A 14865-nucleotide genomic window follows, 5' to 3' on the forward strand; every position below is an offset into this window, starting at 1 on the left:
TTAATACTGGTAACACTAAATACTGGTGTGCGCGATGGATTTACATGACGGAGGTTCTGGCTTCGATCCCTGGCTGGGCCGATTAAGGTTGTCTTAATTGGTCGAGGTCTGGCTGGTAGGAGGCTTCGGCAGTGGCTACTTACCGCCCTACCGGCAAGCAATTGAGCGTTCCAGTACGATGTCATGTAGAAACCGTATGAAATTTCATCCCAACAAGTCAGCCCACTTCCATCTTAGATTGCATCATCACTTACCATCAGGTGAGATGGTAGTCAAGGGCTAACTTGTAGAGAATAAAAAAATAACCTGTCTTCGCTCGTCATACACCTCGAGTGCCAACATAAAAACCCCACCGGAAGCGTTGGGTCGCCGCGGAAGGCAATATCCGGTTTCCTGCTAACCCCTTTTTATTTTTATACAATTATAAAGTTATTCGCTTCATTTCGTAAATGCGTCTTGCGGTAGCGGGTTTTGAATATAAATTGGCTGATATTGCGATGTTCGAGGGTGGTCTATGGTGAGTGTTGAAGTTTGTGCGATTTACTGGATTCACACCCAAAATTGCTTTTATCGAGTATAATTTTTTCTGCCTCTTGGTTCCAGTTGGTTACAATTAGAGGCGTGCACAGAATTTTTAACTAAAGTAGCCTACACTATGTGGTTTTCGGTTTCGAGATCCTGGGTTAGAGTCTAGGGACGATCTGGGAAATACTGAACTTTCTTCCTGTTAAGACAATATTTAGTGAAAATTCCCAGTTCGGAGTGGGGAAGCGTTGTGCCTCGGAGAGCACATTAAGCCGTTGTTTTCGGTCATTATCATTAATACCAGATAGTCATCGTAAAAGATTATAACATCATCGTAATTCCACCAACCCGACTTTTAGCAGCGTGGTGGGTCTGAACTCCATATCATGTCTCTATAAGGAGTGAGGGCTAGTTCTTTAGTAGGCCTCTAAATACGCTAATAATAACATTTTTAATTGGTTTAGTTTCTATAATAATAATATGTTCATCATGTTGAAATTATCCATAAACGCAGGAGATATTATAGTGCACAAGTATGTTTGCAAGCACAGGTGCATTCTCAAAGTTCGATGGGACGGCAGACCGACACGACCGGTGAGAGATCAGGTGCAGTACTGACGACTTTACGTGCTCTACGAGGCACGGGGGTATTACCAACACCGCCAACTTCCCAACTCCAGGCTACTATCTTGTAAGAAAAATCCCAATAACGTATTTTTTTGTTAGCCTGACCCGGGATTCAAGCCCTGGACCTCATTGTGCGTACCCGTAGCAGCTTACCACGGAACCAATGAAATAGTTTCTCTAGCTATACCTAGCCAGTGTGTCCACAACTTGTGCCCAAAAAAGAACCTAACTACCTGGCAACTTATTGATCACTTTCAGAAAGAAAGCTGCACTGTACCAACAGGTAGGTATATTAGCTTATATCGAAATATCATCATTAATAAATAGCCGGATCCACACCAGACGATCCAAAATAGATCGGCGATGCCACGATCGGCGGTCCAAGATCGTGATGCGTGAAGCGTGGATCGTTTTTTACTACTACTAGGAGTTATGTTAAGAGTAGGTACCTAGTTAATTTATTATGTTGTTATATTGCAGTAAATAAAAAACGCACTGTCATTATCAACCCTTATTCGGCTCACTGCTGAGCACAAGTCTCCTCACACATAGAGAATTAAGAAAATTCTCAGGTGTGCAGGTTTCCTCACGATGGTTATCCTTTACCGTTTGAGACACGTGATACAACTAAAAAGTTGGAGGTGCATGCCTCGGACTGGATTCAAATCTACAGCCTCCAGAATCGGAAACAGAGGTCATATCCATTGGGCTATCACGGCACTAAAATAAATAAAAATTAAAAACGATATGTAATAAATACTTTTATTATCAACACTTTAAAGTTTTAACTTAATTTATAAATAAGTATACAATTTTGTTTCAATAAATATAACGTGGTCTTTTGACACTATTACATAAGTCGATTAAATTTCCCTAATGAGTGATGAATTACAATTTAATAAATGTGTCGATAAAGGCCCAAACAAGCGATTACTAAAAACCAAATAAAGCCTTTTTAAATATATATTAATATTAAGTAACTTGGCTATAGCTAGTTCCATAAAATGCCATTAAAATAAATTTTATTTTTATTTAGTTAAATCTTCTAGATATATTACAACTTTCTGATTTCAGACAATAATGAGAATTCATGGGAAGATTTTAACCAATTGTACAAGTAAATACTTGTACAATTTGTTAAATAAAATTTATTGATGATCAAAAATTTTCTTTTGTATTTTAAATAGAAGGGTTCACTTTTAAGATGCTATTCAGTATTGGGAGATAAGTCACTTGGTAATTTTAAGTAATATTTTATCGTACATACCTAATTTAATATATACATTACTCTATATAAAGTATTGGAAAAGAAAATTGAATAAATACTCCTCAATCGTAGGTTACTATTTTGAAAATAAACATCTTCACATTATACGTATAAGTTTTTTTTTTCAAAATTAGAAGCTATGAAGCTAAAACTTAACTTATTTTGTTTAGAATATGTAAAAGAGTAAGTTAATTGTATATTATCAAAAAACACAATTTTCATACATACTTCCAATAAAATCATCTTAATAATTATATTAGTATTTAATGTATGGTATTTATTTATGTGGATCGTAAATGTATAGCACGTCCTAAGGTCATTACTCATTAGAGCCACTCTGCACCCGACTTTGACCAACTTGTTTTGTGACAGTTTTTATTTATTACTAGCTGACGCCTTGCGGTTTCACCCGCGTGGTTCTCATTCCCGTAGGAATACGGGGATAATATATAGCCTATAGCTTTCCTCGATAAATGGACTATCTAACACTGAAATTATTTTTCAAATCGGAACAGTAAGTTTAAAAGTTCCTGAGATTAGCGCGTTCAATCAAACGAAATAAGCTTGACTGCACTTGATTTTACATTAAGTGCTAATGTTTTTTTTATTTCTACGATCATTTATCATGATTATTTCAACGAAATTAGGTAAATAACAGTTTTTCTTTAAAATAACTTTACAACCTATACTACTAAACTGATGTTATTCTATGTAAAATGACGATAATTGTGTCATTGCGTTGAAAACACAATGTTAGATGATTTCAAAAACGAAAATACGATAAAAAACGATGTAGTGAGTGATCACCTGAATGGTACAACGAGTTTCATAATAACCCTGCTGACCTGAGCCAATTTAGAAGATGCGCCACAGAGAAAGCGGAGATTCGGTGAAAGAATGTCAATCGCACCAGGCTATGCGGCGCAGGTCTGGTGTCCGGGACTCAATGAGTTATGATTCTTAATTTGCTTCCTTTAATACAATAATCGGATGAAATAGAAATTCATTCAAACCTAATACTATACCTTTAATGTATCTTAAAAACACTTGTTATTACAACATGTGTTAGTACATTTATTTACTTTTTGGGTGTCAATAAACTAAATAAGTATATAAAATAAAAATAAAATGAGAATTTAAAACTATAATAGCGTAAATAAAATCAAGTGTATGTAATATAGAAAAATGCTAAAACGAATACAAAATAGTATTAATTAAGGAATTATTTCATAAATATTACAAAAGTGTTGCAATTTTTTATAAATTTTCTTTCTTGGTTTTTACAGAATTCAAAACACAAATATATTTCAAAATATTGAAAATGGTTTATTTATTTACCACAATGCAAGAAGTTAATTCCAAAATTTTCATTTGATTTGAGTTAAAATTATTACTAAAATAATTATTAAAATCATTTTGTAGCATGTATTTTTTTCTCTACAAATAAGAGCACAGGGGAAAAATGGACTGAAAATATAAAATTTTATTATTAAAGTTTGACCTACTCTGGACTGAAACCCATAGGTGGAATTAAATCCTCACCTCCATACATAAATAAATATTTTTATAAGGAGGTACTTACTAAACATCCATATTTTAATAAATTTATTCAGGGAGATATTTTAATCTCGATATTTTTCAAATAAGTTAAATGCTTTGATAATAATAATTGCATTTGAATAATAAAATAAATGCCCTGTAATGGTAATACATTAACGGTTTTATTAATATAACACAAAATTAAAATAATCCAGTTCTAAAATTACTATAAACACGCATATCACAATTTAGTTGTTATTAGCATCACAATATATTTGAAATTTTAACTTCTACAAAAGTTGATTTGACATGTATCATCAATACATTTATTTATTTTTTGAATATAATAACTATACCTAATATATTTATTTGTCAATGTAAAATAAATTGCCTGCTATATAAAAAGTAGTACAAACATAATAATATTTATTTTTCCATTGTTTTTGTAACTTATTATAAAGTTCAAAAAATCAATTCAGGTTTCAAACGTCCATTGAATAGAAGCAAGCGATGTTCTGTGAAAATTCGATATTTACTATGAACATCGAATTAACTTTGCATAAATCTGACGAACAAACAAATCTGTAGATACTACAGTGTATGTGTGTGTAATTTTAATACTACTTAACTCTTGCAAAGCATCAACTGATTCTATTCAACATTATTTTTAACCGACTTCAAAAAAAGGTGGAGGTTTCTCAATTTGACCGTATTTTTTAAGTTTGAAGTGTATCACCATTTTTATAATGAACTATACGAGTATAAGCACTAATATCAATAGCTCTTGTTTCTCAGAGTAGCCTTACACACGTATCCTTTGAGAGCCAGCACTCCCCTACATTTTATATGCACCTGATATCTCGCGCACCAATCCAAATTATTGCAGCCGATGCCCGCGTCCAACAGCGTCTTAGCTGCCGCAACTGACAGAAGATCTGAAAAACAAGATAGTTGAATTGTAATTTTATTTTTATTAATTTAGTATCATCATCAGGCCAAGAATTAGGCCAATAGACCACCATGCTGGCCCAATGCGGATTGGCTGACTTCACACACAGAGAATTAAGAAAATTCTCTGGTATAGGTTTCTTCACAATGTTTTGAGACACGTGATATTTAATTTCTTAAATGCACACAACTGAAAATTTGGAGGTGCATGCCCCGGACCGGATTCGAACCCTCACCCTCCGGATTCAGAGGCAGCGGCAGAGACATATCCACTGGGCTATCACTGCTCTTTTTATTTTATCAGTTTTTATTAGTTTTATTAATATAGTCTATCTCTACTTCGCCTGAGGTCCATTTCGCTTAAAATGAACTGGTAATACAGCAGAAAAAGTGTGTTTGTGAGTATAAAATGAAGGTTCAGTTCGTTATTTAACAACATTCCTTTATTTTGTCAAACGGCTCTTTTTTCCTGATTGTGTAAGTGCCGTAGGCTCCTTAATGGGACCTCTGCGGCGCTACCGGGTGGTTTGGGCGAGCGCAGAAGCATTGCCTCATGGAGCCCGAAGGATGAAACAAAATAGATGGGCGGAACGACTCTCTAAGGGCATCTCCTCTGAGATTCGGACCTCAACTTAAAGGAACATTGTGGAAACGTGTTTTAGCCTGAGTGTATCAGTCCAGGCGCGTTTGAGAGTTGAGTTAAAAAGCACACGTCCTGGTGACGTCAGATATCGGGGACCTCGTCTTCGCCGGCGAAGACGCTGTCTAGCTTGTGTTTGTTGCCTAGGAAGCATTGTCGGTCGTTACGCCATAGTCAGGTAAAGGTTGTTTTTGGACCACGCAGCACGAGGCAAGGTTGATCTGCGGTATGGTAGGCTTCACCAGCACCCCCGCGTGCAGCTTCGGCTTCACCAGTGCCCACGCGTGCAGCTTCACAATGTCAACAGCTTGTGCTCACCCGGGGGGTCGGCGTGTGTAAGCAGCTGCACGTCGTTGGCTTTGCAGAAGGCGTGCAGGGACGGCGGGACCACGCAGCACGAGGCGAGGTTGATCTGCGCTATGGTGGGCTTCACTAGCGCCCACGCGTGCAGCTTCCTCAGACAACCGCCGCCCACGTCCGCTACGCCCAACTGCTGGACACGCCCTGGAAGAAATTAACTCGGCTTCGTAATTTTTTCCCAGATTTTTTTTTCGAGCTTTTAATAGCTAGTGTATGTTATTATAAGCGGCTAAAGTTTCTGTTTGTCGCCAATAGTTTATTACTTGCTTACGTAACTGTACTAGTTAAAGGTTATAGTTTGAAGGGAGAAGTAAGTGGACATAAGTCAAAGCTAAACTTGACACTGTCAGCTAGTATTTTGAAAAACATTGTTTAAAATTAATTCAATAAATAAATTAGAGAAAATAAACATTAGTTTGCTCCTACCGTTTTTAACATAGTCTTCAAGCACCGCCCACAAAGTCTTAATGCCAGGAAGTATCGCTTCACATTTCCTGGCGTCAGCTTCATTGTCCGCTTCCACTTCAGTACTCGACATGCGCGCTGCGAACAAGTTAATGACATGTCAGTTTTTATCAATAATTATTTTACACCAAATTCAAAATGCACTAAAAATCTCGATTTGTCCAGAGTTTTGTTTGGGGAACATATACAAAACCGGAGTAGGTTTCGTAAATGTTCATTGAAATAGGGTTAAAAGTAAATGTAATGTACACACACAGCTCTGGAGGTAAGCTTTTTGGAGAGACTTCGAAGAGGATTGTTATATCAATAAATAATTTACGTATGTCATAGTTATGTCTTACAACATGAAAAACTTGAAAAACTAATCCAGTACTTACCAATATTGCTATTATTAACAGATATTGGAGATGCTTTGTTGAAGTTATTTTTCTGGTTGTTGTCATCTCTGATGTCGTCTCGGTGCACTATGTCTGGGTTGTATGACAAAATTACGTTCTCTATGTGCTCTGTGCGTAGGGCTGCGAATACTGTAATATTAAAGGGTAAAATTTAATGACCTTGATAATTTTTTAGCTTATTTATTTGCTTCTCATAATACATAGATTAATTACTATTTTTACTCATAGCAAAGCATAGCATAGCTAGTAAGAAACTTCCCCTTCTACACCTATTTATGAAATAACCTATAAAAAAACGAGTGTATACTTTAGAACACACAACTGAAGTAAAACTTCTTTAGCTCTCCTTCTTAAGGTCCGTTCACCGTTAAACCGTAACCGTTCGCCGTTAAAAGTACATACAAAAAAAAATAATTAGTCCTGTTTATTGGAAAAAACTTACTTTTCAGTAGAAAAAAATTATACTTAACATATATTTAAAACAACTATTCAAAAATAATTACCAAGCATAAAAACAATGCTTAAATAATTTTTCAGCACATGGTATGACTCTACACTGAAGGTATCGATTTTTGTATTTTGCACAAAAATCAATATAACTTAAAAACCGTTAAATTTCGGCCAACATATTTTCGCTCTATTTTAGTCGGCCTTGATGTCAGCTATTACCTTAATATTGAACTTGGTTCGTAAATTATAAAACATAGTAATAAGATCATAATTATAATCCTTTATCAAAGTTTATTATAAATTTTCAAGTACCTATCAATAATTTACATAGTCTTATCCAACCGATGTAAGAGTATATTATGTATCTTATCGTTTTGCAATCAGAACTAAGTAAACGGCAGGTATTATGTTTATCTGTGTAGAGTTAATATTAGTTAAGTACATAAGTAGGTGTACTTTATGGTAACAATATTTATCGCACAATCTAAATCAGATATAGGTGCCTGGCTACATATAGGAATAATTGTGGTTATGCTGTCCTGCCTTAAGTATGCCTTAAGGAAAACTAACCGCAAAGGCCGAACCAGTGCAGGAGCATAGCTACCGCCTTATTAGCCGTATTAATGACACGAGGCCCCTTACGTGTTAAGCAAAATTTAATAGGGTGTAATCCACAATCTCACTTAAGAACGTTAAGTGCTAACCGAAGAAAAATATATAAAATAACTGCCTATAGTTCATTTCAGAATTGTTACTAAAGTCAAAAAAAGCAATATCTCTCTCTCTCCCAAAAGTTTGAAACATCTTACATAGCACTGTCATATTTATTTTAAGCAAGAAGTTTTGTTTCTTTTGTGAGAAATAATCTTTAATATTTTGATACAGAGCCCCTCCAATGCATGCTACGCCACTGAACCAGTGCCAGTGCCAGGTGGCTTTAGTGAGATATGACCCTTAACTACTCAACCGATGTAATTCTGTAAACACGTTGAGGGAGATTTCTACAGCAAAGGACATAGGGATAAGATATGACAGACAGAAAACATCTCATAGTCATTGTTAACGCGACGAAACTTTGACGGCCTCCGTGGCGCAGTGGTATGCGCGGTGGATTTACAGTACGGTTCTGGGTTCAATCCCCGACTAGGCCGATTGAGGTTTTCTTAATTGGTTTAGGTCTGGCTAATGGGAGACTTCGACCGTAGCTAGGTACCACTCTACCGACAAAGACGTACCACTAAACAATTAGGCATTCCGGTTCGATATCGTGTAGAAACCGAAAGGGATGTGGATTTACATCCTACTCCTAACAAGTTAGCCCGCTTCCATCTTAGACTGCATCATTACTTAACACAAGGTGAGATTGTAGTAAAGGGCTAACTTCCTTTTTTTTCAAGAAGAATAAAAAAAATCGATAATAACTAGTAAATACAAATAACGTTTTACCAATAACTGACAGTCATCGTTAATGCGAGCAAAACCTTTTTTTTTACATATATGTATTTGTACAGAATTCTGTCAGTCATCATGTCTTGTTTCGGATAATATCGGTGACGGTGAGTCATACTTTGCTTGCGTCACATGGCGTGAATTGTAAAGGTCCATTCACACTTATGTTCGCCTGTATTCGTGGAACGAACGAATAACGATAACGCTACATTATTACCAGTATATGCGCGAGGTGTTTAACACGTCCGCTGCGGTACGAGGTCATTTGACCTCGTAAGTCTAGCATCTTCAAGAGTTACGAGGTCGACGGACTTCGTACCACACCACATAAAGTTTTAGTATGAGGTCAAAAAACCTCGTAACGCACCAGAGTAAAGTACAGAAAAATCAGTGCCGCAGCGAACGTCTTAAAGATCGCGTCAAATAACTTTGCTGCCCTGGAGTCTAGCTATTGAAGTTGAACTCCGAGGCTGGTTTATAGGGATTAGTTCTCTCTACACAGATAGTTCATAGGTCGCTAAACCTAACAGCCGGACAGAGTAGCCAGATTGGCCGGACATTTTGGTTAAGTAGGTAAGTAGTTAAGTATTTAATAGGTACGACAAACAGTTGTAAGTAAAATCAAGATTTTTTGATTATCAGCCTAAATCTTGTTAAATTCTAATGATATATAGAGGTAAAAAAAATGCAAATCTATTTACGTACCTATATCAGTATTAATCGTTGTGTAGTTTAAAAGATCTAAGCGTAAAGAAGGTGGGATCTTGTGATGACATTGTTTTATACTAGGTATAGGTATTTTTACTTACCATTTTCTAAACACTCCGTCAGAGCACTTGTACTGTCTTCATTTATGAAAATCTTGACACCAATTTTGAGATTTTTCCTCTCCTCCTCCGCCATTTTGTTATGCACATCATCATGAGGCCGTGTGATGTTGACGACCGCTTCGTCAGCGGCTGCGGACGTCGACACCACCACATAGTCGGAATGTCCAGAAGATTCTGCGTGTGCTGCACCGTTCGTGATTGGGGACCCGTTTTGGGTGCCCCATTCTGTTAAGGTGAGTTTAATGCTTTCTGATAGCTGAAATTTTAAACAATATCTAATATAACATTATTTTTTTTATAAAAAATATTTGCCATATCTTTTATAATATGACCAATATTCCCATTCCGTTTCATCTACTCGGGAAAGACTGTGCTAGAAGTGGGTGCGACAATAGACCAATGGGGCAGGGAGTGAACCACCACCCCTCGGTGATGAGTCCAACTGCTCTTACCTTTGAGCTATTGAGGCTTTTTAAGTATTATATTAAAATCTCATGTCATATTGATGTGGTCACGTCCAAAACGGCACAACTGACTTTAATGAATATTTTTTTTATCATTAGGCAAGCATGGCAAAGTCGTAAAATATACTTAGCCCTCCATTTTTAATCAAGATTTAAATATTTTTGTTTGGCAGATTGCCCGGTAGATGATTTTATTATACAATTAGCTATTTTTAAGCTAGCAATTGCAATGATTAAAAAGAAACAGTGGATATGACCTCTGCGTCCGAGACTCGTGCTCAGAAGTGAGCCAAATATGGGTTGATGATGACAATGATGACATTGGTTCAAAAAATAAAAACCAAGTCCAAACATTGCTTTTTGGACATTGTTTTTAGTGTAAAAGTTTTTTTTGTATATAATTTTAAAAGATTAAGTTATTACTGTAGATAAGTGTGGAAAGGCTCTTATAATATTAGCTCTTATAGTCACTTATGTATGCTCAATACTTATAACAAATGACTTGTTATTACAACACATTACAGTCAACTGGTACCACCAACTTCCTTAGTTTGAGATTGTTGTACAAAATATTTTATCAAAACTACTTGGTATGAGAATTCTGATAAATTCTATAATATAAATAGTGTTGCTATACCCTAAAGGCATTAAGTAATGGATGTGAGTTGATATGAAAGTTGTTCATTTTAACATAAATGATTTCGATTTATATTTAGTAGCTTGTTTTTGACGGCCTCCGTGGCACATTGGTATGTGCGGCGGATTTACAAGACGGACGTCCTGGGTTCGATCCCCGGCTGAGCCAATTGAGGTTTTCTTAAATGGTTCAGGTCTGGCTGGTGGGGGGCTACGGCCGTAGCTAGTTACCAACCTACCGGCAAAGATGTACCGCCAAACGATTTAGCATTCCGGTATGATGCCGTGTAGAAACGGAAAGGAGTGTGGACTTTCATCCTCCTCTTAACGAGTTAGCCCGCTTCCATCTTAGACTGCATCATCACTTACCATCAGGTGAAATTGTAGTCAAGGACTAACTTGTAAAAAATAAAAAAAAAATGTTTTGAGAAATATAGTTAAATTTTTTTTATTATAGCTGTTGTAAAGCTTGTTGTACCTTTTATTGATGGACACAAATATAAATGCTTATCATTTAGAATTCATGTTAAAAATAATAATTTTTAATTGTTTTAAATATTTATTTATTTCATAGGAGAATAAAATTAATCTAAATAGTCTGAAGGATTAGCAAAGTATAATATGCCTTATTTTTGGCTTGTGGGAGGCAAAAATAAGGCATGCTTAGCCCAATTACTAAATCGAATCAGGCATAATATATGAATAGCTTTTATATTCTAAAGCTGCACTAAAAATGACTTTGTGTATTCAATGGCATGAACTTCATACATGCAGAAATGAGGCACCGTGAGGTACTATTGCCTGCCACATTCATTATAATTATAATTTGAGGAGTTTCATTTTGTGCACGCCACTGTGTGTGTAATTAGAATAATATAATATGCCACTCCAGATTAATTGAGTTCCTTACTCTCAAGGCTTTTGGTATTTTGATGTAATGTGAGTACAATTTGTTAGAAACAGCTAAGACTATGAGGATTGTTATTAATTTATAATTGTTACTCTTATTAGCTCTCAAAGAAAAGTATTATGTTTCAAATAACTAACCTCCTCAGTGACATTTTGACCAGCCTTCTTCTTTATATCTATCAAATTCAACACGTTTCCTGTGTTTATAGTTACTTTCGAAGCACTCCGCAGCATTGTGTAAGGGTTTACAAAACTTTTTTAAACAATTTTTCAGTTCAAGGTTGCCGGATTTTACTTACTCGAAGTACAAGTATTACTTGTTAAATATTAATTTAATTAGTCTAAATGCGTTCGCTCGCCACCGACACGAATGATAAACTGCTTACTGCTGAGAGCACTGCTGATACAAAACTCCAGCGGCCTTGTACAGTTTATATTGAAATTCATGGTTACAAAATTGAATAGTTCTATGACGTATGATGACGAAATAGTTCGAATCTCTACATGCTTACAACGTAATTTTATCGTTGACCTGTTTTTTTTAGTATTTCATTAATAAAAATTAAAGAACAGTAATTAAACTAATAATAACTATTGTTTTTTTAATAATAAACAAATAATTTTTAGCGAACTCAATTTGATATAATCTTCAAATCAAAGTTAAAAAAATCATCTGTCAGTGTCAGTGTCAGCTGCTAAAAGATGAAACGTCAAACTTGATACTTGACAGTTAACTTCTGGCAGTTGGCACCACTGGCACCAATTAAAGTGTATCAGAGCTCAGATCAGTAACCTTGGACTTGTATCGCACTCAATTTCACCAACAATTTTTCTGTCGTTTTTTGAGGGAGAAGAGGTTTTGTATAATTTCATTATTCATACATCGAAAATATTTAATACCAATAAATATATTTTGTGTCCTTACTCTACACACTATAAGTCGTAATACACACACATCTAATTTTACTACAATGAAACATAATATCGATAGACGCAGTTTTTTTGATCAATACTACCGTGATTAAATACTTTGACAGAGGGATGATAGCGTGTAGCGAGGCGAGGTATGTCCTTATCTAGTTAATCTATGATCCCTCCTTTTAAAAATTTCTGTTGTATAGAAATCTTTGATTCTTGAAAAAGAAAATCTGCCAGTGTCAGTGTCACAGATTAATAGATACTACGTGTACGTCAGTGTCAACTAAACGTCAAACTGTCAAGTTGACAAGTTGGAACTTGGAAGTTGGTCTTTCAAAATCCAATTTTTGATTTCAAAACTTATTGGATTATTAAATCGTAACGCAAAGTACTGCCACCGCGCTGCGTTTTTGGTTATAGTTTTGTACAATTTCATTATTTACTTGTTATCATAACTAACCGTGTGGAGCAAAAATGGGAGTTGATATTTTAAGTTTCGCGTATGCCGCTACTGTAGCTGCCGGTGGTATTATGGGCTACGCTAAAGCAGGTCAAATTCTTTTTTTATTTACTGAATTAAACTTTTAGAAAAAACAACTATTACCGTACATATGTACAAATATTTGCTCATTAATATTCCGATAATTTACATAAGTTAAATCAGCTTGTATCGTCTTACAATTCATAGTATCTTTTTTATAGATAAGATAATAGAAAAATATTCTAGATGTTTCTTTTCCGTAGCAGAATAAATAACAATATTATTTTTTTATTTCATAGCTCATCAGTTTCAAGCTATGTGAAATTCAGTTTTCTTCTTAGTGTGGTCCCAATATTGCCTGATCATGGGCATTGGGCATCCAATATCTTGATTTTGTTGCCTCCAAAACCACAGTTCAAGTAGTGAAGCCAGCGATTCTTGAGATATTATTTATCTGTATACTACAGATAATATTAAAAGTTAATGTATAATTTAAATGAAAACTTGAATTTCTTTATAAGTAATTTTTATATAGAGAAAAACTTGATTGTGTGTTTGTTTGCACAGCCTCTGAAACTACTAGACTAATTTAGATCATTCTTTAGCAATGTTATCCGCATAATCTTATGGGATATGAACTGTGTGTGAAACAGGATTCTGCTATACTGATAAGTATAAATAATCATTTACTAAATACTTACTTAGAGCCTCAATAGCTCAACGGTAAAAGCGTCAAACTCCAACTTTTGTCAGAGACTGAGAGGTGGTGGTTCGATCCCCACTTCGTTGGACTGTTGTTGTACTCACTTCTAATAGTCTTTCCCAACTATTTAGAGGGGAATGGCAACATTGGTCATATTTAAACAATATGGCAAATAATTTCAAGATTTTTGTGAGGAAGTGCCTACTAGGTTAAGTAGTAAAAACTATTTTTTTTTTTCACAATTGTGAGCCTCAGTAATTTTACAAATTATTAAAAAATGTTGCTATCAGTTCCTGATAAATGATAAACTTTAATCTCTGTAGAATTGTTATAATAATATGAAGGTAATTTATAAAAAAACTGTTTCTTGAACCAATAGTTATCACATATGGCTTCGGATCACTCAATCTCAGTAAGTAATTAAATAAATTGTATAAGTTTTCACTTTTTAACTTTATAATTTCAGGCTCAATTCCATCATTGGGAGCGGGGCTTATATTTGGAGGAATATTGGGTAAGCAGTATTTGTTTTTTATTTCATGTATAATAATTAATATGGTTATTTGTAACAGACATTGTATGAAAAAACAGGTATTTTGTTAAGCCTATGTAATTAGATTAAACAAAAGTATTTATAATCGTTATTTAATCAACAAGAGAGCAACATTTGTTGTTACATGTGCTGGTTTTCCTGAGCAATTGAAGTATCACTTAATACTAGTTACAAACAAGATTAAATAATAAAGAAATACAATATGGATACCTAGTATCTAGTCCTAGAAGAAATACTAGTACAATTGTTTCTCTTAGGGTTACAAATCATCATCATACCTTTGTTTTAACAACCTAATGGCCCACTACAATTTAGGGCCAGGACAGGCACCACACTGTTGTTTTTATGCTAGTTGGCATGTTTATTGTGAAAACATTGAATTATGTAACAACTTCTTGTGATGATAATGACTCGCTGACAGTGGCTTAATCTGCTCTTTGAGGGATGAGATTTATAAATATACCTGTTATTTGCCTTACCTTCAGTGTTATATTAAATGATTTTGTATTTCAGGTGTAGGTGCATATCAGCTCAGCCAGGATCCATCAAACTACACCTTGATGTTGGGCACGACAACTACTCTTGGTGGACTTATGGGTTACAGGTAATGTCCATTTCTATATTATAATATACATCATCATTAAGAGCCTACTGGAGTCAGGTCTTCCTCCTTGTAGGAGAGGGGATAATTTATTCAGTAGCG

General features: G+C 35.1%; 2 protein-coding genes across 2 annotated transcripts in view; one reads left to right on the forward strand and one right to left on the reverse strand.

The window, feature by feature from the left end:
- Positions 1 to 14865, forward strand: part of LOC112051542 (transmembrane protein 14C) — a 149558-nt gene that overhangs the window by 133321 nt on the left and 1372 nt on the right. Inside the window, exons 2-4 of the mRNA XM_052888568.1 lie at positions 12816 to 12975; positions 14076 to 14123; positions 14676 to 14766. Of these exons, the coding sequence (XP_052744528.1) occupies positions 12900 to 12975; positions 14076 to 14123; positions 14676 to 14766 (215 nt within the window). The 5' untranslated portion in view covers positions 12816 to 12899. The remainder of the gene's footprint in view (positions 1 to 12815; positions 12976 to 14075; positions 14124 to 14675; positions 14767 to 14865) is intronic.
- Positions 1901 to 12173, reverse strand: LOC112057046 (glutamate--cysteine ligase regulatory subunit). Its single transcript, XM_052888553.1, has 6 exons — positions 11646 to 12173; positions 9478 to 9754; positions 6749 to 6898; positions 6333 to 6449; positions 5865 to 6050; positions 1901 to 4893 (listed from the first exon to the last, which is right to left on the reverse strand). The coding sequence occupies exons 1-6, from the start codon at positions 11739 to 11741 to the stop codon at positions 4733 to 4735; spliced, it is 987 nt and encodes a 328-aa protein (XP_052744513.1). The 5' UTR covers positions 11742 to 12173; the 3' UTR covers positions 1901 to 4732.

This window comes from Bicyclus anynana, chromosome 2 (genome assembly GCF_947172395.1).
Source record: "Bicyclus anynana chromosome 2, ilBicAnyn1.1, whole genome shotgun sequence".
Lineage (NCBI taxonomy): Eukaryota > Metazoa > Arthropoda > Insecta > Lepidoptera > Nymphalidae > Bicyclus > Bicyclus anynana.

Coding starts and splice junctions, on each gene's coding strand:
- LOC112057046 (XM_052888553.1), bottom strand. CDS start 11,741: ATGCTGCGGAGTGCTTCGAAAGTAACTATAAACACAGGAAACGTGTTG. Junction 9,755..11,645: donor GTCAAAATGTCACTGAGGAG/GTTAGTTATTTG, acceptor TTAAAATTTCAG/CTATCAGAAAGCATTAAACT. Junction 4,894..5,864: donor TACACACGCCGACCCCCCGG/GTGAGCACAAGC, acceptor CTTGTTTTTCAG/ATCTTCTGTCAGTTGCGGCA.